At 38.6% G+C, this 24615-nt stretch overlaps 1 protein-coding gene and 1 long non-coding RNA gene across 4 annotated transcripts in view; both read left to right on the top strand.

Moving 5' to 3' along the window:
• AGTPBP1 (ATP/GTP binding protein 1) overlaps window positions 1–24615 on the top strand; it is a 55733-nt gene that overhangs the window by 23527 nt on the left and 7591 nt on the right. For 2 of the 3 annotated variants that reach the window (XM_033164838.1, XM_033164836.1), the window contains exons 5-22: window positions 869–932; window positions 1202–1348; window positions 2666–2797; window positions 3211–3304; window positions 4941–4978; window positions 6122–6330; window positions 8218–8395; window positions 10832–10923; window positions 11768–11884; window positions 13501–14207; window positions 14897–14935; window positions 18270–18353; window positions 20294–20380; window positions 20464–20612; window positions 21176–21263; window positions 21909–22053; window positions 22684–22837; window positions 23192–23372. In XM_033164838.1, coding sequence (XP_033020729.1) covers window positions 869–932; window positions 1202–1348; window positions 2666–2797; window positions 3211–3304; window positions 4941–4978; window positions 6122–6330; window positions 8218–8395; window positions 10832–10923; window positions 11768–11884; window positions 13501–14207; window positions 14897–14935; window positions 18270–18353; window positions 20294–20380; window positions 20464–20612; window positions 21176–21263; window positions 21909–22053; window positions 22684–22837; window positions 23192–23372 — 2705 coding nt within the window. The remainder of the gene's footprint in view (window positions 1–868; window positions 933–1201; window positions 1349–2665; window positions 2798–3210; window positions 3305–4940; window positions 4979–6121; window positions 6331–8217; window positions 8396–10831; window positions 10924–11767; window positions 11885–13500; window positions 14208–14896; window positions 14936–18269; window positions 18354–20293; window positions 20381–20463; window positions 20613–21175; window positions 21264–21908; window positions 22054–22683; window positions 22838–23191; window positions 23373–24615) is intronic. The other variant, XM_033164837.1, reaches the window with a different exon arrangement.
• Window positions 14934–16197, top strand: LOC117055340. Its single transcript, XR_004427607.1, has 2 exons — window positions 14934–15020; window positions 15926–16197. It is a non-coding gene; the product is annotated as an uncharacterized LOC117055340 (long non-coding RNA).

Here is a 24615-nt window from a genome sequence, read left to right on the forward strand (position 1 = left end):
AACATTGTGAGGGCACCAGGATCCCCATCCCAGTGCTTTAAGAATACGTGTTTGTATATTTGTTGTTGTTTAGTCATTTAGTCGTGTCCGACTCTTCGTGACCCCATGGACCAGAGCACACCAGGCACTCCTGTCTTCCACTGCCTCCCACAATTTGGTCAAACTCAAGTTAGTAGCTTCGAAAATGCTGTCCAACCATCTTGTCCTCTGTCATCCCCTTCTCCTTGTGCCCTCAATCTTTCCCAACATCAGGGTCTTTTCCAGGGAGTCTTCTCTTCTCATGAGGTGGCCAAAGTACTGGAGCCTCAACTTCAGGATCTGTCCTTCCAGTGAGCACTCACAGCTGATTTCCTTAAGAATGGATAGGTTTGATCTTCTTGAAGTCCATGGGACTCTCAGGAGTCTCCTCCAGCACCATAATTCAAAAGCATCAATTCTTTGGCGATCAGTCTTCTTTATGGTCCAGCTCTCACTTCCATACATCACTGCTGGGAAAACCATAGCTTTAACTATACAGACCTTTCTCTGCTTTTTAAGATGCTGTCTAGGTTTGTCATTGCTTTTCTCCTAAGAAGCAGGCGTCTTTTAATTTCATGGCTGCTGTCACCATCTGTAGTGATCATGGAGCCCAAGAAAGTAACTTGCCTCCATTTCTTCCCCTTCTATTTGCCAGGAGGTGATGGGACCAGTGGCCATAATCTTAGTTTTTTTTTAATGTTGAGCTTCAGACCATATTTTGCGCTCTCCTCTTTCACCCTCATTAAGAGGTTCTTTAATTCCTCCTCACTTTCTGCCATCAGAAAGTGTTTGTATATATGTATCATGAAAGGTATAATACGATAACGATGAAATATTCTGTTCATTTCAGAATACCCGAGATCTTCAGACTACACTAAATATCTTGAACATCCTAAATGAGCTGGTGGCAGCAGGTGTGTTTTTATATTAAACTGCAAATTTGTAACACCTGTCTAGGCTTGTAGTGTCTTTTATCTAATAAATGTGAATTGTTATATTCTTAGATAGTTTAGAAACACTTATTGTAGCTAAGGTTTTCTGCCATAAAGAGAATAAATACTTTGTGTGGCCTTTTATATATGACTGGCCTTATGCACTGTGACTATATTATTAAAAAGTAAGAGTTGGTAGTAAAATCTGAATACCTTGGCATAGCTGCTGATGGCTCACGTTCTATTTCTAGGCAGTAGCAGAAGAACAAGTGTTCTTGTTTCCAGAGGAGGGACACAGATTTTACTGCAATTGCTTGTGAATGTCAGCAAAGAATCCCCACCAAATGAAGAATTAATGGTGCTGCTTCATTCTCTTCTTGCAAAAATTGGCCCGAAAGGTAAGTCAGACCTAACTAAAATCCTCTTGCATATGTTGTCTTTCTGGAGCTGGAAGAAAAGTGCAGACACAGCATGCAGTGCATTCCTGCCTTTTATTTATACCGTGTGGCTTTCCCAGGCTCCGAACCCCTGCAAAAACAGAACTCATTCTGCTACTGGCACTGTTCAGTAAAAGCTGTGACTGCTTGCTTCATCTGCAGGTCTGTTCTACTAAGGATTAGCAGATAGTGACGTTCCCACAAGCCACTTCTTTTTCACTTTGATTGTGTTCAGGATTGGACACACAATGCAAACTGGGCCTAGTTCCCTCCCCACAAAACCGCACCCTACCATTGGAAGAACAATGGTAGATCTGAGTGGGGAAGCGCCAACATCTTGCTCTCCTTCCAGTGGCTACTGCAGGTGTGATACCGTTTGTATGCACTGAGATTGTGTAGTGGAAGTGGGGAAATGGATAGCCAGGTGGGAAAATAAACTGAAGGTACTCTAATTTAACCACATGGCTATGAAGGAGGCTTTCATATGGGGAACAGTTTTGGCAAGATAAAGCTAAATTGGGGGCCACTTGAGGCACCTGAATTAGTAAACTGGTTGTTGCACCATTTGCACAGATTGTGCAGGCCTCTTTTCCCAAACCAAAATTTCCATGGCCAGGGATTGAATCTTGGCCCCCTGCTTAGCTTGGGCTGTTCTACTGAGCAACAGCCCTATGTAGGGCCTTCTTGGTACCAGACTATGTTACTGAGATCGACCAATGCACAGGGCTGGAAGGGAAACAAAGCAGGTGAAGATTGTTCAGAGACTAACATGAACTTCTCTTCCGCCTTCTGTGGGTAAATCATTGTCCTGTGTTGTGTGATTTGTGGGTTCTGTTACTGCAGGCTCCCTGTTTGGGTTGCCGGTTTATTTCTGGGTTCAGTTCAGTCGTTCACATCAATGTTTAAAGCCCTGTATGACTTAGACCCCCAAATATCTGAAAGATGAGCCCCTGGTGGGGCTGTTCCACCACCCCAAAAATTGCAGGGAATGGTGGCCGAGGAGAGAGATTTCTCTGTGGCAGCCCCTAAATTGTGGGCCCATTGAAGTGTGTCTACCACCATCATTATTCAGCTTCTTCTATGTGCTGAAGATGCATGTCTTTACTAAGGTCATTGTAACCTACCCAGGATCTTATGGTGGAAAGGTAGGAAATTTTATAAATAAGTAAATAAGTACTGCCATTTTTAAATCTAAAAAGCTGTGGCCAGCTAACCCCCCACCCCAAATTATAGTTTGCTTGGGTTCTAATATTGCTGCTGCTCTTTTTGAATTTCCAGATAAAAAATTTGGAGTAAAAGCCAGAGTTAATGGTGCTTTAAATATAACTCTTAACCTAGTGAAACAGAACTTGCAGAATCAAAGGTTAATATTACCTTGTCTCCAAGTTTTACGAGTCTACTCAACTAATTGTAAGTACCGTGACATTCTTCTCTCAGTGTATCTCAGTTTACAAAGATGTTTAATATGAAAGATCTAAGGACCTTCATCTCCGGTTTTCGGAGTTTGAGGACCAAAGCGTTTGAGAACCAAGGTACCACTGTATTGTAATCTGCAAAACATAGTTAACATTCCAGTGTAATAGCAGATGTTCTGCATTAGAGTTTATACATATCAGTAGCATTTAGGTATCCTGAAACTTCACTAGACATGTGCATACAGAATTTCAAGTCAAACGCTTAGTTTTGGAATTTTTATGCTAAGTTAGTGAAATATAAATAGGTTTTGATTATATTTGCATTGGTTATATTTGCCTTGCTTCAAGTGTAAGCATTTACATCAATAACTTTGCACTTTGGTGTAATATTTTTTGTTTTAATTTCAGCTGTAAATGCTGTGTCCTTGGGCAGGAATGGACTCGTGGAATTGATATTTAAGATAATTGGTCCTTTTAGCAAAAAGTACACCAGCCTTATGAAGTGAGTAGAAAATCTGAATAGATTTTTTTTAAAATATTGTGGACCGTATTTATTTGAATACTGCATTGCTGTTTTGTGCTGCTGTTTTGTTAACTTTGACATTTGTTCGTTTTGTAGTTTTGTTTTACAACTTCAATGTAATTTGCACCCAATTTAATTATGATACTTTTTGTAACCCACCCTGGGATCATTTGGTGAAGAGTGGGATGTAAGTACAAACAGTAGATAAATAAAACCCAGCAGTTGTGGTGGGGAGGAGAATGTGATTTGTATGGGTCAGTTGAATTCATTTTGCAAAACGAGTCTTTGAAAGAATTGAATTGATTCATCTCTGTTTTCAAATATTTGTCCTTGAGACTTAATATACTGAAATAGCCTATCCGAGCACAATTCAAAGTGTTGGTGCTGATCTTTAAAGCCCTAAACGGCCTTGGTCCTATATACCTGAAGGAGCGTCTCCACCCCCATCGTTCAGCCCAGACACTAAGGTCCAGCACTGAGGGCCTTCTGGCAGTTCCCTCACTGCGAGAAGCAAAGCTACAGGGAACCAGGCAGAGGGCCTTCTCGGTGGTGGTGCCTGCCCTGTGGAACGCCCTCCCAGCAGATGTCAAGGCAATAAGCAACTATTTTACTTTTAAAAGACAACTGAAGGCGGCCCTGTTTAGGGAAGTTTTTAATGCTTGATGCTGTATTGTTTTTAATATTCGGTTGAAAGTTGCCCAGAGTGGCTGGGGAAACCCAGCCAGATGGGCGGGGTATGAATAAATTATTATTATTATTATTATTATTATTATTATTATTATTATTATTATTATTATTATTATTTACTGCTTTCATAGGCCACAATCCAGAGAACCATGTGGCTTATTCCGTGTGCCCTACAGGGCTTTGGGATTTCTCCCCCCACAAGTTCCTCCTAGCAAGAACCAGCACCTGATACATTCACAGAACTAAGGAAGAATGAATTGATGATAACGTAAATGCATCAGACAATCTTTTTTTAACATCTGAATTCTTAATTATGTACCCAAAAAACATGCACATGTATTTTGAATTAAGGCCCACTGATTTCCATGAGATGACCTAAGTTCTTTCAAAACGGGTGGAGAACTTTTAGCCCACGGGTGGGATATCAGTATCGGTATCAAGTTTATTGCTTATAGCCAAAGACTGCTGCAATGTATGCAATGTCATTCAGTAAAATATATACAAATTTGGTACAAAACAATATGACTCGGGCCCTCCCCATCCTGTCTGTGGCCTCTTGTCCTCTGCCCTGTCCTCCCATGCGCTAACTAAGTTTTAAAAAATTCCAGTGTGCTGAATTTTTGTGTTGGAGGAGGGCAGCCTTGTGGGGGAGGCGTGGCAGCTGGGAAAATATGGCAAATATGAATGTGCTCAGTGCCCAGTTCTTGTGCATATTAGCCATTCAACTCGCACTTGCTGTTGCAGGTAGACAAAACTTATGGAATATAAAACAAATTAAAATGGCTTTGAATTAATATTCATTTTCAGCTCATTATCATATTTAGGATTGCAGTCACATGCAGAGTTAGGATGCTATCAATGATCAGGAATATTACCTAAATCTAATAGTTTCTGTTTTTTGTCTGTTTGTTTATATTTATATTCACAGAGTTGCTTTAGACACCCTTACTGCATTGCTAAAATCAAGTAAGTGTGTGCCTTAATATTTCAGCAGATATGGAATGTGAGCAGTTTAAAATAAGTTTTGCTGGCAATCACCCTGTGTTTACACAGGTAAAACTGAAAATAAACATTTTAAAGATTGCAGCTTAGTAGCCAGTATTCTGTATTGAAAGACTCAGCAGTTCCATGATCAGTGAGCTGTTCTGATGAGGGAACAGAACAAAATATGCAGAAGATGCATAGATCTGTTAGCCACACTTTGGATCAATTTCTGTTTTGTAATACTCATCATGCTATTTGGAATTGCTTCCAATATCTATTTTTATTGATTGAGGGTTATTAAAAATTACAGTTTGTTTCCTAAACTTTCTCCAGTTTGTTCAGAAATGTATACATTTACCCTGGCCTTCCATTTTAATTTTCCAACATTGTGAGTTAAGTTGGGATGAAAAAATGTTAAATGGTCTTAGGGCACCCAGCGAGTTTAATAGCCTAAATGGAAATCTGATTCAAGTGTCCCCAGTCTAACTCTAGTACTCTGATAACTACCCCACACTGACTTCTGTATGTAATAACTGTTCATGGCTATAGCTTGGTATGGGCAGATAAGTCTATTTCTTGTCTGTGCCAATTTTGCATATGGTCATACGTCCATTCCATCCTGTTCTCACAGCAATCACCAAAGATTTTTTTTTAAAGCACAGAGCGGTTCGAATCCCCGTGACGGGGTGAGCTCCCGTTGCTCTGTTCCAGCTCCTGCCAACCTAGCAGTTCAAAAGCACGTCAAAGTGCAAGTAGATGAATAGGTACCGCTCCGGCAGGAAGGTAAACGGTGTTTCCGTGTGCTGCTCTGGTTTGCCAGAAGCAGCTTAGTCATGCTGGCCACATGACCCGGAAGCTGTATGCCGGCTCCCTCGGCCAGTAAAGGGAGATGAGCGCTGCAACCCCAGAATCGTCCGTGACTGTACCTAATGGTCAGGGGTCCCTTTACCCTTTACCTGGGGGGGAAATATTTAAGTGCATATTTTATTACAAGATAATCACAGTGTAAGCATTTCTAAATGTATTTTATCCTAAAAAAAAAAAAGATTTACATATTTTGGTACATTTTGGCATGTTGTAACTGCTTATAGTTTCTTGAGATCTCTTGATTTGTTTCCCTCCAAGAAACAAATGCAAGGAAAGCCGTTGACAGAGGCTATGTCCAAATGCTTTTAACAATTTACGTCGACTGGCATCGCCATGATAGTCGTCATAGACACATGTTGATCCGCAAGGGCATCTTGCAGTCTATAAAGAGCATTACGAACATCAAGTCGGGAAGAAAAGCGTTCATTGATGTCAATGGGATGAAAATTCTGTACAACACTTCACAAGTAAGTGTTTAAAAAGCTTGTATTGCTATGAATGCGCAGCGAAGTGTATTTATATGTACCATTAAGATGATAATACAAAGTTCCCTGTGTGCATGTCCCAATACATGGGTGAAATCTTAAAAGTTGCATTATTGCTATTCTTCATCAACTAAAGAATCACCATACTTCACAGGAAATGCATTCAATCTCATCCACTACTTTTGACATTATAAATTTAAATTAATCTGTACTTGACAATTCATTACCCAATCACCTCATCTCTTAACAATTGATATCCCTGTTCTGTATTAATCTGTTTAGTCCTCTGTGAATCTTTATTATCACTAGCAAGGAATCATGCTCAAAAAAAGGGTGATGGTGGATTTTAAGAAAGGGAAGTAGTACGTGTAGAGAAGGTACACTAAAAAAACCTTTTAAAGCTATTTTTAAAGAATTGTATCTTAGAAAGGGTTAGTAGGGAACTTCAGATAGTTTTTGAGGGAGACTCAGATGGAGATTTAAACCAATTGAAGACAAAAAACTGTTTTCAATGTATAGTCGAACCTTGGAAGTCGAACGGAATCCGTTCTGGAAGTCCATTCAACTTCCAAAATGTTCAGAAGGCAAAGCGCGGCTTCTGAAATTTCTGCAGCCAATCGGAAGCTGCAGAAGCCCCTTTGGATGTTTGGCTTCCAAAAGAATGTTCGAAAACCAGAGCACTCACTTTCAGGTTTCGATTGTTTGGGAGCCAATTTGTTCAGGAGCCAAGACGTTTGAGATCCAAGGTACGACTGTCCTTAAAAGCAGTATGATGGCATCAGTGTCTGCAGTGTTCTTGGTGCTAAGGCTGAACCAGACCACCTCTTATCTACTGCAAATGCAGCAGCAAAATGAAATGCAAATATCTGCTGAATGTTATGCCAGTTCTTCCCTCAATCTTCTTGGGAGCAGATTCTACACCTGTGCTGCTACTGATTTGTTCCAAACTGAATTATGACATTCTAGTTTTTACTGTTATGCAAGGCCATTTGTCTTGAAATTGGATTGTATACATTATTGGGTACTTGACCTACTTGAAGTTGGTTAATGTACGTAATCAGGAATTTGGTCATAGACTTTTTGCAGAAGCATTTGAACCAAGACTGAACATATGTCCTTTGCGACACTCTGCAGTCATTCTTGAACATCCCACTTGGGATGTTATGCTGTCGTGGAAAAACTTGCTTGCTGCTTGAACTTTGATTTTAATTCCATCAACAGTTGTGCTTCAGTAATTCCGGCATCTCTTCCTTGTATCAGGAGAAGATGGGGTTTACCTAGTTCTTTCCCAGCTTCCTTGGGCTATGGCACCCTTTGAACTTGAGCAATAGTTCATGAATGTTGCTCATTTCGCTGGAGTTATGCTACAATTTTTACTGATAACTCCAAGCCCCACAGTTATGTGGCAGTTAGCAGTTTCCAGCTAGCAGTTATGTCGCACTGAAATTTGGGTTGGTAGTTCCTATTCTTTGGAGCTCTGTCCCTGTATGTGTTGCACAGGCACCAAATTTATATATTTTCCCAACACTTACTGAAAACTTTCTTTTTTCCCTCAGGCCTTGATTAGACTGTATTTTATCTCCATTCTAAGTTTATTCTATTATATACTGAAGTTTGTGATTTCCCCCCCTGTAACTGTCTTTTATTGCATTCTGTATATTGTCTATGTGAACTGCTTAGAACATTTGAAGCTCTGTGTATATTAATAATGACAGTACATAATCAAGGCAAATATTCCATCATAAAACGAAGAGATTCCTTCAAGAGCTCCTATTCCTAGCAGTTTACTACAGTAGAACTACAGTACACAAACAGTGAAATTATTTGACATGCATTGCTTTGTTTTATAATGCTTGTTTATTGTACTAGGAATGCCTTGCAGTAAGGACACTTGATCCACTGGTCAACACATCCAGTCTAATCATGAGAAAATGTTATCCTAAAAACCGTCTTCCACTGCCAACCATTAAAAGTGCTTTCCATTTCCAACTACCTGTCATCCCTGTTAATGGTCCAGTGTATCAGCTGTATAGCTTGCCTCCTGAAGGTATGCTTAATTTTGAAACATCATGGTCTTGTATGTATCTGCTTTCCTATGAGAATTAAGAGAAAACATAGACACAGAAGCTTACAGTTATCTGGTTGTTCTAGCAGCCTACTTTTGAAGTCTTAATACTACACAGCTCAATGCAGAATGTTGTTGGGTTTTTTAAAAAAAATACAGCAAGAACCTTCTACCCCCCCCCTTTTAAAGAAAAGATTATATATTTAGATGATTGAAATTTATGCCTCATAAATAGGAGACCAAAATGTGATGCCTCGGTTTTCATTTTGATTAAGTAAAATAATAAAATGATCTATTACACAAAGATAAATTCTGCAACAAAGTTTGTTGCCTTTTGAAGTCTTTAGAATATATAATAAGCCTGACAGATCCAAAAGAATGAGTCTGAAAATGTGTGCTGCATATCCTGAATTCATTTTATTAATCCAGCGTTCAAAACATTAAAATTATAATTTGCTTGTGTATCTCAGGAGTGAAAGTACTTTCACACTTCATCCACTTAAGGTTTGAAGTTGACAATGGACAGGTGCATTGGGGAGGATGGTCTTCTTGAAGTGTATCTAAAATTAAAAGTTGTGCTGCCGTTCATAAATTGAAGACACGTGCTGTCAGAGACAAAGAAGGCCCAACGATAAAAGAATGCAGGCTTGCATAATTCAGGCATAACAATTACTACTTGTCTGCCTCTCCTTCCATTTATCCATACTACTACTTTGCCCAGTTCCATGCTGTTGGTTCTGTTCTCCCTGCTTTTTGCCTTTCACCTGTGGGGAGTTCCCTGTCTGAACACAAGACCAACAGCAGAGGGAGAGATACTTGTGGGTGTAGTTCTTATAGAACTACCTTTTCACCCACAGCTATAATAATTGCTTGCTGCACAACTTTCCTGTGTCAACACTTATGCTACTGACTCTGAATCTAGAAGGTCAGTTACTAATGGTAGCATTGTGGAGACTGTGTGTGTGGCTGGATCCTTTGCCAGTGTCCATTTCGGTGATGCTGGGGATGTTAGGCATTTGAAACTTGTTGCAAATGACCAACCCCACAAGCTAAATTTGAAGGTTGTGCATGTGGCTTTAGGTTCTCCCCCCCCCCCACACACACATTTTGTAAATCCTGTTAGTATTCTATAGTTTTTTTTTAATTAAAAAACCCTCCAGATATTACCCTGAGGGTACAAGGCACAAAATGAAAAGGGTTTGGCTGAAGGGTAATTTTAAACCCCTTAGGGTTTTCAAATTCATGATTTTTGCAAAACAAATAAGTGGGCAGTGGAACCCTTGTAGGGGAGAGGCAGGAGGGAAGTGCTTAATATTTAATCCATCAAGCCGTTTTCAGTGCCCCCACAGGCAGATTTATAGATCTCCCCACTCATTTCAAAACCAGAAGTAAGCAGTGGGGCAGGAAAAACAGCTGAGGGTATGAGTGGAATGCAAGGGTAGAAATGGTGGGCATGGAATGGGTTAAGCACCTCTCCTGCCCTCTGGCTATTTTTCTCACAAATACAACTTTTCCTGCATTTGCATGACATGCATACATGCACACATACGTAATTTTCTTTGTATGCCACCTTTCCCTAGTTAAAACTATGTTCAAGGTGGCTTATAACATGAAAAACATTTACATAGTTACAAATATAACAAATGCAGTCCTAAACAATAAATAAAACACATCAAAACGTACACAACCAAATTGAACAATATTCGCTAAAAATAAAGATACTCCCCCCCCCCCAAAAAAACAGTAACAGCAACAACCACCGCCTGCAACACACTCCCTTAAGCATTACCCCAGTCCAAGAGTCTGGTTAGCAGCCTCAGCTTTCGTAGCTGGAGTCCGTCTAAGCCCTTCCCTCCTAGGCCAGGTGGAAAAAGGCCTGCAAGGCAGGGAGCAGGTCTTCCAGGACTCACAACTAGTGCAGGTTTTGGAGCATGTTTTTGTCAAGATAAATGTAATTCCACCCTTAAATGGCCTTGCTCTAAAACTGCTGAATTTGTTCATATTTAAATAATCCTGTATAGGAACAGTTACATAAGCCACCATTCTATTCTATACTCCCCTGGGCTTCTACTTGAGGCGCCCTATTCAAGGATGCTGGAGTGCCTCAGAAGGGCAAAAACTACCAGATTTCTTTCTACTCTCTGGATGATACAGAGAACAACTTTCGATAGGTTGCATAGCCTTAGCTGTTCTGTTCTACCTTACATTGTTCATGTCCTCTTATGTTTAATAGATCTGTAACATTGAGAATCTGTGTAATTACATACGCAGCATGTGGTCTCATGGCATTTAACTTCATAAGTAGTATTAGGTTTCAGTTGGAGAGTGAAAAGTTTCACATGCACCATTTCTTTTCTGGGATGTACATGTTGTAGAAAACGTACACCTGCCCTACTTATAGAGCATTTTATATCACAGTGGATGACGTAGTAGATGAAAGTGATGACAATGATGACGCCGAAACAGAGTCTGAGATTGAAAATGATAATGAAGATGACATAGATTTTAAGGTTAGTGGAACTGAGGGCATATTACTCAGATATTGCGCAATTATTTTTATTAGCTTTCAGAAAAATTGCTTGTGCATGCATCGTGTTTTCCAGATCATAAATATGCTTGTAAATTAATTGTAAAAACAGTCGGGGAAGGGACAAGTGTTGAGTTGCCTTGTTTCGAGCAAAGCATATTGAAAATGCGAGTTGAGCCATTTGTCTGAACTCTCAATGTGTGGGTGGGGGGTAGTGATATATACATGGAAGCCACAGCCTAACATTCTGCATATTAGCCCCCCGTCTTCAACCTTCCCTAAACTTCTCTTCATTTGATCGTTATTAGACTGGGAGAACTTTATCAGATGCTCCCGTCATGCAGAGGGCTCTATTCACAAGCATAACTGAAGATGCCTAATATCATTTGCATTTTGTCACTTAATAAGAGCAGAAGGGAAGGCCATGGCCATGCAGAAGAAGAGAGAAGGGGGATCATGTGCGCTAAAGCATTGCTCATGCCTGTTTACATCACACTGAACCAAACTTTAGCATGACATGTGATCCAGCTCACTGTGTATATTTTTACTTACGATACATCACAATACTTCCAACAAATCAGTATGTTAGCATCTTACTGTAAAATCATTTTAATGGGTTGAACGGAGGAAGATTCCTTCCTTTTGGCTCCATTCCAGTATCAGCTTGCCAGCCAATAAGAGCTTTTGTGTATTTTCTCTTGAGGTGCAAAAGAACCTTATTTGCAGTATGAAGAAAATACTAGACATTCTCAGTAACCTTAAACTGGAAATTGTATCATGTATCCCACAAATCTTTTAATAATGCAAGTTCCCTTCCTCCCCTACAGAATGATGACATAGAGACTGATATCAACAAACTGAAACCAAAGCAGGAATTGGGGCGATCAGTGGAAGATCTGAAAATGTATGAACAGTTCTTCCCAGAACTTACAGAGGACTTTCAGGTACAGACATTGGTATCTTTTAAAATAATAATAATAATAATAATAATAATAATAATAATAATAATAATAAATAGCATAGTTTAGGAGTCTTGCTAAGATGTGTTTTATTTGGCTGTTGCTTCTATTGAAATACAAATAAGCATTCAAAGCTTGCAAGGTTGCTATTCAAACAACTGAACTGGAGAAAGAAAATGAATTGCCACAGTAAGTACAGGCAGAAACCATTTTAGGTTTGTCCAGTTGATGCAAGATTGCTGGTGTGCAGGTCCTTTGGCACCCAGAAGGAGGCAGGATGGGGCATGCTTATTCACGCTCCATGGATGCTCGCAGGGGACGGGAACATAACCCCCACATGAATTGGTTACCGCCTGTAAATAAACCTACACATTTCTGTAAGTTAAAGTGGAGATCTTAAGGCAGGGACAGCCAGTGTGATGCCCTACAGATCTTGACTGACTCCAACTCCCCATCAACCCCACTCAGCAGGGCCATTGGTCAGGGATGATGGCAGCTGGAGTCAGAAACATCTGGAGGGAACAGCATGTGCCTTTCCCACAAGCTGTTCGAATGCCTCTTTTGACACTTCCTTAGCATACCCCTCCTTTTCCTTCATAACATTGCTCACTTTCTACTCGTCTGATTTCAGGCTTGTTGAAAGAAAAAAAACCTAATTAGACCTCCCTTTTTCTTTTGCTGCTACCCTTTCATCTTCTCTACGTGACTCCTTGAATGAATGGCCTTCACTTAATGGAATGCACTGTAACCAAGATTTCTAATAACCCTTTTCCAGCTAATTGTTTCTTCTCAGCACTCCTTCAGCTATCTGCTGCTTTTGTTAATTTGTTAATTGTGTCTTTGTTTTCTGTGACACTTTTTCTTCCTCATTCTCTCGATGTCTTTCTGAGTGCTGTCCCTTTCTGATTATTTCCCCTACTTTAACCGTCTTTTGACCTTATTTTTCTATTTTGTTCCTATGGCTTTATATTTCTGACTCTTTCTTTTTTTCTCCACTTCTTTCTCATCCCCTGTCCTATTTCACATCTTACTGGAAGCAGCTCCTGAGTGAATTTTTATATCTAAAGATATCAAACTGATCTTGCCAAAGGTGGGGCTCTTCGTGTCCTACCAAAGTCCAACATACCCTTTGCTGTCAGACTCAGAGATATTCTCCCCTGCTGCGTCTTCTCTTTCCCTGAATGTAGCCTGTTGTTGGGACCGACTCTTTTCCTTCTCAGAAATGCCAAGTGGGATAAGATATTTGCTATTTGTACATATTGCTAAATTGTTCCTTATGCGTGTGAAGTGATTCCTTTTCCATTTCTGCATTAGTGTGTAAGCTCTTTATAAATACAACTCTATTCGCGCTTTTCACATTCTGCTTGTTCTTGCAAACAAGTTCACCTGCATTTGGCTCCTCCTTTTTTTTTATTCCGCTTCTAGGTATTCTGCTGCTGTTGCCTGGAAGTTTCTCCCTTCTAATTCATTCTTCCACTTTTGAAAACTTAAGATCTCTGGGCAGGAGTTTAGGTGTTATTTATACATTGTTAAATCAAGTGTCTTAATGTTCCTAATAATGATTTTCCCTTCTCTTTTTCCCTTCTCTCCTTAATGTTAAGGAGTGTGACTTAGTTTCCAAGGAACCAAAGCCTTTTTCACCCAATGTAACCCTAGGAGGGGCCATTGTTGTCCCTACCGCTGTAGAGGAGCCATCTCCAGGAAACCCTGCAACAGAAATTCCTGTGAAGGAGGGTCCTCCTCTACAAACAGAGGACTGTAACAAAAGACCCATCTTTTTGGGTCTGGTAAACCGTGATAGCAACACGGACAATAGCTTACAGAATCAAAGCGAACGCAAGAAATTGTTTTCAACATGCCAGTGCCTAAACCATGAAATAGTTAGAGACTTTGACAGAATTTCATTGCAAAATGCTTCCAAAAATGAGCACTCTTATAGTACAAGGGCCATGACCAAAAAAGAGTGTAAAACTAGCCTCAGTGAAGTTGCCTGTAATAAACCTCTTCAACACGCTTCATCCTGTGGAAGTGTGTTGTTTGAAGGGCGGTCTGTCCAGCTGGGAAAGCTGTGCTGTTCTGGAGCAGAGCCTGAAGAGGAGGAAATTTCCTGTTCAATTTCTGTGGGAGACCAAGTGATGCTCGAGGTGCCTGATAAGCTACAACTCCACGACCCAGAACTTTATATTGAGGTAGTGAAAAATACGAAGTCTGTTCCTGAATATTCAGAAGTGGCTTATCCTGATTATTTCGGACACTTTCCACCCCCATTTAAAGAGCCTATTCTTGAAAGGCCTTACGGTGTGCAGAGGTGAGTTTCCAATTTCTCTTAACATGTTTCAAGGATTATCTAAAGCTACGATTTGCTGTGAACAGTAAAATTAAATAAAATATTGTTGGGTTTAATGTAGAGGATTATTTTTTTGTGAATGGAAGAGACTTTGAGCCAGTGCAGAGGAGGCCATATCCCCCACAATTCTTGCGAACCTCCCTGAAACTGTCTTTGGGGATTTAGGAAGCAAAGAACTGATAACACCCTGTTCCATGAGTGGGAACTCCCTTTATGACTATTGCTCTTAGCTAATATGGGAGAATGTTTCTTGAACACAGAATTTCTCTTAAGCTCCCCCCCCCCTTTAACAATACTGAAGCCCACTGAGAACTTGAAATAAATATTCTGAAGTATATAAAGCAGGAGATAGATTATGTGGTGCAGTATCAAACAGTGAGCTGAGCTGGGAATCCCCCTGTTTAGCTCTCACTCTGCCATGTACCTAAGTAATCTGTTAGCTTCAGTTTCCTCATCTGCAGTGTTTGATTATAACAACAACAGGGAGGTGGTATAGCTTACTGGGTTAATGTATGTAAATTGCCTTGGAACATGCTAAAGTACTACGTTAATGCTAAGATGTAAAAATGCTAAGTTGTTTAAAAAAAAAAGGAGTCTTGCACTTCATAGGTGTTTCATAATCTCAAACTTTATTCCCTTTCTTCCACAAGGAAGAAGAGAATGGCTGGCAGTCACATGCGAACTCTGATGTATGTGAAAGAAATATTGGATATTTCTCCTTCATAACATCGGGGTCTCTTGAACTCCTTTTTGGCAGTAGTTGTCAGTGAATGGGTGTGTGCAGTTTCCTTGAACCTTATTCCAAATTGATAGGGCAGAAAATCCATTTTTTTAAAAAAGATCTTGGTTTCTCTCTTCTCTTTCAAAATCTTCCTTTCTTTCCCATAATGTCAAAAACGCATGGGTTTGCTGTAATACACAGTGTGAATTGCTACTAAAGCTTGTGGTGTGGTGCTACGTAGAATCTACAGTCATTTCAGAGTCCCAGCATGCCGTGCAGATAAGTGGAGCAACTGATGCTGGCAATTGGTTGACAAAACACTCAGAAAGACTTTGTGGAACCTTAAGATCCTGCTTTCATTTGTTCATAGAGCACCAGATGCAAATGTTCTGATGTCCTAATCTTTAAACATTTTTGTGCTGTCATTCTTGGTTCCATGTTTAAGGTTAGAATTTGACTACAACAAGGATTACATTATTGTGAAGGTGGACTGTACCTCAGATTATTACCTGAAAGGAAGTGTTTGCCTTACAAATTAGATCAGGTTTCATTTGCTACTGGAATGGAAGGGCCAGAGCAAAAAAAAAGCGATGGAGATGCCCTCTGCACCTCAGTTTTAGTTCGACATTACTCCTTCTTGTTACATATGGTCTTGTGCAATTACAAATGCAGTGACAACTAAGGCTCCAGCACCAGATTCGTAACGGTGCCAGAGAATTTCATGTTAACATTGTGCGAGTTACAGATAAATGTAGCAACATTCATAGTTAAAGATTTGGTTTGCCTTGCACTTTACGTTCAGTGAGTGAAAGATTCAAATGTGTTCTGGAAGTGTTGAAGCTTCTGTTTGTTAGTTAGTCATGGCTCTAAAGAATCAAAGTTCCAGAGTAATAAATAAGTGTAATTACAACTTGACCACTGAGAGATGTTCAGTGTCTAGCTTAATACTATTTTTCAGGTCTTGGCAATACCCCAAAATCAGATAATGTTGGTCTCTGGTATTAAGAAAAAATAGGTAAGATAATTTCAAAAAAATTGAATTGACTAGCTTCACAAGTAGACTTTGAAAGCATGTGCAAAACTATTCCATTAAAAGATGTGTTTTTCCTACTTTCCCTCTGAAACGATTTTAATATAATGACTGTGTTTACAGAATGCTGAACTGTGGTTTGTTCAACAAGCCAAGGGCCATCTTGCAGAGAAGCAAACAAATTAAGCTTTTTTAAAAAACAAACACACACACAAAGTTGCTCTTGCCATCTACCTTTGTAACCTGGAATGTACCTGAGGTGGAGTTGCCAAATAGACCATAGCTGTTGTGTTCAGACATAGTGCCAAGCCATAGTTAAAGCAAACTGTACTTCATAAGTCAATCACCCCCCATGGTTTCACATTGTGGTTTGTTGCCGGAAAATAAACCATGGTTAGTCTGCTAAGCTGGGTTCAGACATTCAAATAAATTACACTTTGGCTAAACAAACCTTGACTTAGTGTTATGTGCGAGCTGGGCCTTTTACCAATATGCAGAATATATTGAGGCATAATAAAATAAACAGGGAAGAAAACTTAGAATATGTCAGTGATTTTTTTTTAGTTGTAAAGGAAGAAATATTCTAAGATAATTTTAATATATAAGAACTGAATCAAACAAAACATTATTTCCAGAATAATTCCAAACATCATGTTATATTATACATTACATTATATTATACATTATTATTACATTATATTATTCCTGTAATCCTAAATATCAGGCTTGTCTTAAGAAACAAGTTTGTATGAGCCTAGTTAGGCTTGATGGAGAAAATAAGACTAATTTCCATAACAGTGGGTCTTTAAAAAATGTCAGTAGTCAGATGGGTCCTTAAGATGATTTTGTTTAAATGGTTCCAGTTACAGGTAGGTAGCCGAGTTGGTCTCCCATAGTCAAAACAAATTAAAAAAATCCTTCCAGTAGCACCTTAGAGACCAACTAACTTTGTTCTTGGTATGAGCTTTCGTGTGCATGCACACTTCTTCAGATACATTGATTTGTATCTGTATTCAGTGTATCTGAAGAAGTGTGCATGCATACAAAAGCTCATACCAAGAACAAACTTCTTTGGTCTCTAAGGTGCTACTGGAAGGAATTTTTGTTTGTTTGTTTGTTTAAATGGTGACATTAAAAAAACTAAATTGTGGCAAGTGTGTCTAGATTTTACTTGCTAACAATTCTAAACCTACTTTCTAGACAATACTTTTGACAAAGAATAGAAGAGGGAAGCTGTGAATTAGATGTTAGTTATTAGTTTAGCTACTCATTTCCATATTTTGGTGCCTGTGCTTAATATGTCTTCTGAATGATAGTTTACAGTAGGTTTTCATTTTGTTCACACTGTCAGCTTACCACACAATTACTCCGTTCTGTTTTGGCACAACTTCTACATCCCATATCAAGGCCAATCGGGATATATTTTCAGACACAGAATGGCAGTTGAGAAATATTTTTCAATGTCAAAATCTACCTCTTTGTTTTTTATTATTGTATGTGCTTTTCATTGGCATTTAGCTATTGAATAAAGCTAGTTTCCAGGGTGTTCAACTTTTCTGAGCAGGTATTTCCAACTGCATAGGCTTTCTGTGCCATGAGGCATAAGAAGATTTCTTTCTGACGTGGACAACACATTTGTGTAGGGAATTTTGTGTCTCCTGTGCACATGGTTACGGACATGCTTGTGCATCTGGTTCAAGAGTTCTTACAGCATCTATACATGGCAGAATAAAAGCACCAGATATAATGCTCCACAGAGTGGGAGCACAGAATTATTTTCGCAGAAATGATAGTCGTGTCACATGGTTAATCTTGCATTAAGTGTACTTTTTATTTATAACCTCATGTTTAAGTAGAGGTTTTCGTAGGTGAGAAGCTCGCACGCTAACCCAATCACTGCACAGTACTCTTTGAAACTTTATTTACTTCAGCTGTAATTGCATGAATTGCTAATATAACTTAATTGTTCTCGAAGCTTAATTAGTTTTAACTAATAATACTAATTGAAATAGTAATTGATATCTGATATTATGCACTTTGGAAGGAAAAGGAATTCAACATTTGATCTTGAATCTTTGATGTCTTCTGTACAGGTTGATTCTCTCCATAAGGAAAATAATTGGGATGTGTCTCCCAGATAGATAATCGTATTCTATGCAAAATTAGATACCTCATCTGATGGTCATTCCTTACCTTATGATGCATTATTAATAACTGGCACTGTACCTTTCTAATTGTGAAACATGAACTAAGGACTCTCTCTATTTTATAGGACAAAAATTGCCCAAGATATTGAAAGGCTGATTCATCCTAATGATATCATAGACAGAGTTGTGTATGACCTTGATAATCCCAGGTAGGTTTCACAGGTAAAGTTCCTGTTTTAACTTTCTCTTTTGGTCTGGTTTTCCTTTCGTTTTAAATTAATTTATACATACAGAAAATAAGTAAGAATATGCAACTGATGAGAAAGTGAAGTTATGGTAGCCAGTTGCTTTTCTAGACTTTTCATAAAAGTTCTGGGAGTTAATTCCTGCTCAAATGAGATGCGGTTATAGCTTAAAATATCAGTTGTAATTGTTTGTATTTAAACAACAATTAAAAGAACCTAAAACTCACTTTTGTTAATTCGTAATATAGGTTGATTTGATTCACTATTATATTTACTTCAAGTGATTTCAAATTTTGCAACTTTATGTAACCCATTATGTGCCTCCTTATCTGCTGAGGAACCTCTCTATGCCTGCATTGTGTGTTGCAGAGTATTCTGGGAAAGTAACTCACCATTGGTCCATGAAATGTGAATTGAAAATACTTCCCTAGAGCACACCTAACCCCCTCCTATGAATGCACACTGCAGGTGAAGATTGGCGTTAGTGAGCAAACAAACTTCTAAAAGCTTGCTTTCTCTACCTCTTACTAGTCTTCTCCTTGACAAACTCCATAAAAGCTTCCAAGTTACTGGTATTCCACCTTGGAAACTTGAAAAACAACACTTTTAGCCAATAGAGTAGCAAACTGAAGCAATTAAATAACTTAACGTGTGTCAATTTAACTGCACGCTTAGATATTCATTATGCCAAATATTCCCATATTCTTGTTTATATGGAAATCTTATGGGTGATTCCAATGTCACATGAATGGATGTGACAGGATTTCCCCTTCCTCTCCCTCCCCTCAGTAGCTATACACGTCCCCTCCTGCAGTCTGCTGCAGAGGCCCCCAACATCTGTGTCAGCAGAGGCCCATTGCCTCAGCAGGTTGACTCCACTGGAAATCACTCCAAGAGAAACAAAGAATACTCTTAATATTTAAAAATCTTCTTAAACATTTTCGTTGGGTTTAAGGAAATCCTTGAATGAGATAATTGGATATTTTATTTCTGCAAATAACAGGTATCTGTTTGAGGTTTTTGCAAAACTTTGTAAATTCAGTGAGAATAAGTTTGGAGAAATGTTGTTCTCTGTGAACGCACATCATTATTAAGTGCTTTGATTGCACTTAATAATGATCTCAGGGTTAGTAGTAAGTAATAGTAAGCAGTGAGTAGTAAGGAATGAGACAGGCTTTTAGGTTATGTTATGCTTTTAATAGGTTATGTTATACTCTGGATTATGTTATGTTTTAATAGATTATGTTTTAATAAGGATGAGAGTGTTGGAGATATGTGCAAATGTGTATGGTAAATCCGGTTTTTGGGTGTTTGATTTTCGTTGTTGTGTATACTGTATATATACGGACAATGACAATAAATAAAAAAATCTAATCATGGTGGGTTGTGCTACCCTATTGTGTAAGAAGACCAGAAATATTGGGGAAAGTAAAATGTATGGCAGCCTTCCCCAGCCTCAGATGTTTTGGACTACAGCTTCCATGTGGCCGTGTCAACGCAGACATATACTGCCTGGGACTGATGGGAGTTGTAGTCCAAAACATCTGGAAGGCACCAGGCTGGGAAAGACTGCTATATGACAACTGAGCATTACATAGATACTTCAGTTGTGTCGATGTTCTTTACCCTAGAATAATCCCACTGATAAGCAACATCAAAACTCCTGTAGACTCTGCCTTATTGGCTGAATCAGACTCAAAAGAAACCAGGAATATGAGGCCCTAAATAATTAAGGTCATTTAACTAAAAGTGATATTTGTTGCCATCGTAAGGAGGAACTGTTATTATTTATTTCCCATTGCCCTCTTCATTATATGCACCCAGCAATATTTAAAGAATAGTATAAAATTGGAATGATAAATATAAATATAACTTTCCTTTCCCTGTGATTTTATTTCTTTAAGCTATCCAGTGCCAGATGAAGGGGACGTCCTGAAATTTAACTCCAAATTTGAATCGGGAAATTTACGCAAAGTTATTCAGATCAGAAAGTAAGATGTTGTCATTTGTTTTACTTCGTTTTTTTATTTTAAAGCTGTTCTTCATTTTAAGACTTGTTTCTGTTCATCTTTAGAAATGAGTATGATCTCATTCTGAACTCTGACATAAACAGCAATCATTATCACCAGTGGTTTTACTTCGAAGCCAGCGGAATGCGATCAGGTGTTCCCTACCGATTTAATATAATCAACTGTGAAAAGACGAATAGTCAGTTTAATTATGGTAAGACCTGTTTTTCTTCTTTTATTCAAAAGACGTGCCTAGGAAGAATGTGGATTTATTCAGATGTACAAAACCTTCACAGTGCTTTCCCCCCTAGTGATAAAGAAATATATATTTTGAAGGGTTAGATTGTTAACACAGTTTTATCGACTATCAGTAATCAAAATGACACTTAAGCTTAGTTGATTATTTATCATGGCATATTCAGAATGCAGAATGATAACTTTTAAATATATTAGATGGTATTTTCCTTGATTAAAAAGTTAAGTTTTCCTTTATGCTCTAGATGGGTACAGTGGTGCCCCGCTAGACGAATGCCTCGCTAGACGAAAAACTTGCTAGACGAAGGCATTCGTCTAGCGGAAGGCTGCCCCGCAAGACAAATTTGTCTATGGGGCTGCCTCACAAGACAAAAAAATTGCATTGGTGCTTCGCTAGACGAAAAAATTGCTAGACGGAAATATTCGCAGAACGAATTATTTTCGTCTAGTGGGGCACCACTGTATATTTCTTCACTGAATACATGCAACCATGTTGAATCACGTAATATATTTTGCTTGAAGGTATGCAACCCCTTATGTACTCTGTTCAAGATGCACTAAATGGCAAACCCTGGTGGACTCGTGTAGGAACTGATATTTGTTACTACAAGTAAGTATAACACTAAATTGGGGAAATGAAACATTGAATTAAATGGGCTGAAAAACTAACTTAACTATATTAGTAATTAACACTGTTTTAAAAATTAATAATGTTAGAGTATATTGAACTGGCTAGATTAACAGAGGCAATTATAGATCACACTAGACAAGAGTTTCAAAAAGCATGGGGGAAATGCAGATAATACTTCACAAAACAGTGCCCTAAAATATAAACCTGAACTTGTTTTGATTAATGTCTGCAGGAGACTTTGTGGATATTTAAGTTATAATTAGAATAATCTTAATAATTATTCATAAAGGAAACAGTTTATAAGAAGTAAATAAGGAGGCCAGATATAGGATAAAGGAAGTCTTTTATTTGGTTGTTTGTATTGTTGTATGTTATGCGCACTGTATGTTATGTTCGCGTTTAATGAGGATGGATTTGTGCATTGGGGGCGGGGTTGTGTTATGTTGTAAATAAAATTCCAATAAAAATTTAAAAATAAATAATAAAAGGAGAATTCAAATTTCAACCTTCGTTTATTAGTACTAAAGGTAATACTTGAGTGAGTGATGCATCTCTGCAGATTATTTACCATAAATTTGTAGCATTCACTGCATCTTTAAGCTAATTCTAAAATGTTGTTTCTAGGAATCACTTTTCAAGAAGTTCCATTGCAGCCGGTGGCCAGAAGGGGAAATCCTACTACACAATTACCTTCACTGTCACTTTCCAGCATAAGGATGATGTTTGTTACTTTGCTTATCATTATCCATATACTTACTCAGCTTTAATGGTGAGTTAATTGGAGCTTAGGTGGAGGCATAATTTGTTTATGCACATTTTTTCTTTTAACGATTTCAAGTATTTTAACTACATGGTTTGATAGCGATCACAAAAATAGCTAGATACAAAAGCACTTTCCGTTTGAAAACAGCTGAAATATTCATACATAAATTTTAGGAAAGTTATGTTGGCTCTAGTTGATTTGTTTCAGCTGTAGGCCATAGCAATGCAGAATAGAGACTGGGTTTGACAAAACGATGTTGGTACAAAAATAACAAAAGTAAACTTTAATACATTCAATTTGCAAGAGGTTATGGCCCGTAAATGTAGGAATACATATAACACTATACAGATGTCAAGCAGGTCCCCCTCTCCCCCTCAAAAAAAATTCAACCAATGTAAGGTGGCCTCTTAATAACAGAGGAAGCAGTTTTCTGTCGGGGGGTGCGTGCGCTTCAGAAAAACTCTATTTTGAAATAAAACTGCATTGTTTTACAAATATACTGGTGGAGAACAGTTCTGGAGCTTCTGTTGGTGTCTGCTGTCTTTTAAGCACAGGAAAAGCTAAACCTGTAGTTATGGTAAAATATGAAACAAACCCTGGCTGCAGGCTTACGATCTAATTATTTTTGTCATGAAGATGCATCTCAAAAAACTGGACTCCACACACAATCCTCAGCAGATATATTTTCGACAAGGCGTTTTGTGTGAGACTCTCTCTGGAAACAGCTGTCCCATAGTAACTATAACAGCCATGCCGGAATCAGATTACTATGAACATATCTGTCAGTTCAGTAAGTACAACGTTTTTCTCTCTCTCACTGAGAATTTATATATATGTATTTGTTTTCCTGAATGCAGGCTGCTTTGTAAAAGATACTTGAATTGCATATAGATGTTCTGGAAAGCATAATTTGTGGCCTAATTTAGAGGATACACCTACCTGTTCAACACTTTATGCCATATATATATATATATATATATATATATATATATATATATATATATTCTACTTTAATGAATTCAAGTGCTTTAATTACATGCGTTTCATCTTCTAGTTCATATGTGTCAATTCATAATAAGCAAGCTGCTGTGACTTTGTGATTGTATCATGCTATTTTGCTTGTGCTGTGTTGTTGTTTTTTTAGGAAACCGTCCTTATATATTCTTAAGTGCTCGTGTTCATCCTGGAGAGACTAATGCAAGCTGGGTTATGAAGGGAACTTTGGAATATCTCATGAGTAATACTCCTGCTGCCCAAAGCTTACGAGAATCCTATATTTTTAAAATTGTACCAATGCTTAATCCTGATGGGGTCATTAATGGAAAGTAAGTTTTTAAGTGTATTCAGCAGCAAAGATAATGCTTCTTATGCGCTTCCAAACCAAGTTTAGGCCATGGGCCTCCTGTCCTTTTGCCTCAATGTTCAATGAATGGCGCAATGGAAATATCAGCCCAGCATGCAGCAGCTGTGAACTCCATGTTAGGGATCAGTAAAAAGCGATAAAAAATATTATCAAAATAACTTTATACAAATCCATGGTGTGGCCACACTTGGAATACTGTGTACAGTTCTGGCTGCCCCACCTCAAAAAGGATACAGTAGTACCTCAGCTTACATATGCTTCAGGTTACATATGTTTCAGGTTACATACTCCACTAACCCAGAAATAAAGCTTCAGGTTAAGAACTTTGCTTCAGGATAAGAATAGAAATCGTGCTCTGGCGGCACAGCAACAGCGGGAGGTCCCATTAGCGAAAGTGGTGCTTCAGGTTAAGAACAGTTTCAGGTTAACAACGGACCTCCAGAACGAATTAAGTTCTTAACCTGAGGTACCACTGTATTGAAGAGCTAGAAAAAGTCAGAAAAGGGCAACCAAAATTATCAGGGGCTGGAGCAACTGGCTTATGAGGAAAGATTACAGCATTTGGGGTTACTTGCCTTTTTCCTAAACTAAATGAGAACATGTTTAATGTGTGTAAAAGTATCCACGGTGTGGAAAAAGTATATAGGCTTTTTCCTGCCATAACACTGTGTTCCAGTGAAGCTGAAATGTGGGTGACAGGGGTGCCCACTTGAATAAAATATTGAGGGGGCCCAAGGTAAACCCTGCCCCACATAATTATTCACATGATGTGGCGCACAAACACCGTTTGAATGGTCATGCCCATCAGCTTGGGGGTCAGTGCCCTCAAATATTTTAGGGGGAGGCAAAGACACCTCGGCCTCTAGGAGTTTCTTCTTACGGTGGGAGATTCGGGACAGACAAACATAAGCACTTCTTCATGCAGCACATAGCTAAACTGTGGAATTTACTATCACAAAACGTAGTAATTCCCACCAGTTTAGACAAATACTGGATACAAGCAGGCTAGCTTTCTAATATCATGATTCATTTTCTCTGAACTGGTTTTTTTTAAAAAAATCAAACGGTTAAAACAAGACTTTAAAGAGCCGCCTTTTTGTCCTAATAAAATTGCACAAAATATCCACAAAAGTTGTCTCACAAACTTACTTGGTGGGGGAAACATTTTTGTTTGAGACAGTAAGAACTTACTGAGATTGTCTTTC

This window comes from Lacerta agilis, chromosome 11, assembly GCF_009819535.1.
Source record: "Lacerta agilis isolate rLacAgi1 chromosome 11, rLacAgi1.pri, whole genome shotgun sequence".
Lineage (NCBI taxonomy): Eukaryota > Metazoa > Chordata > Lepidosauria > Squamata > Lacertidae > Lacerta > Lacerta agilis.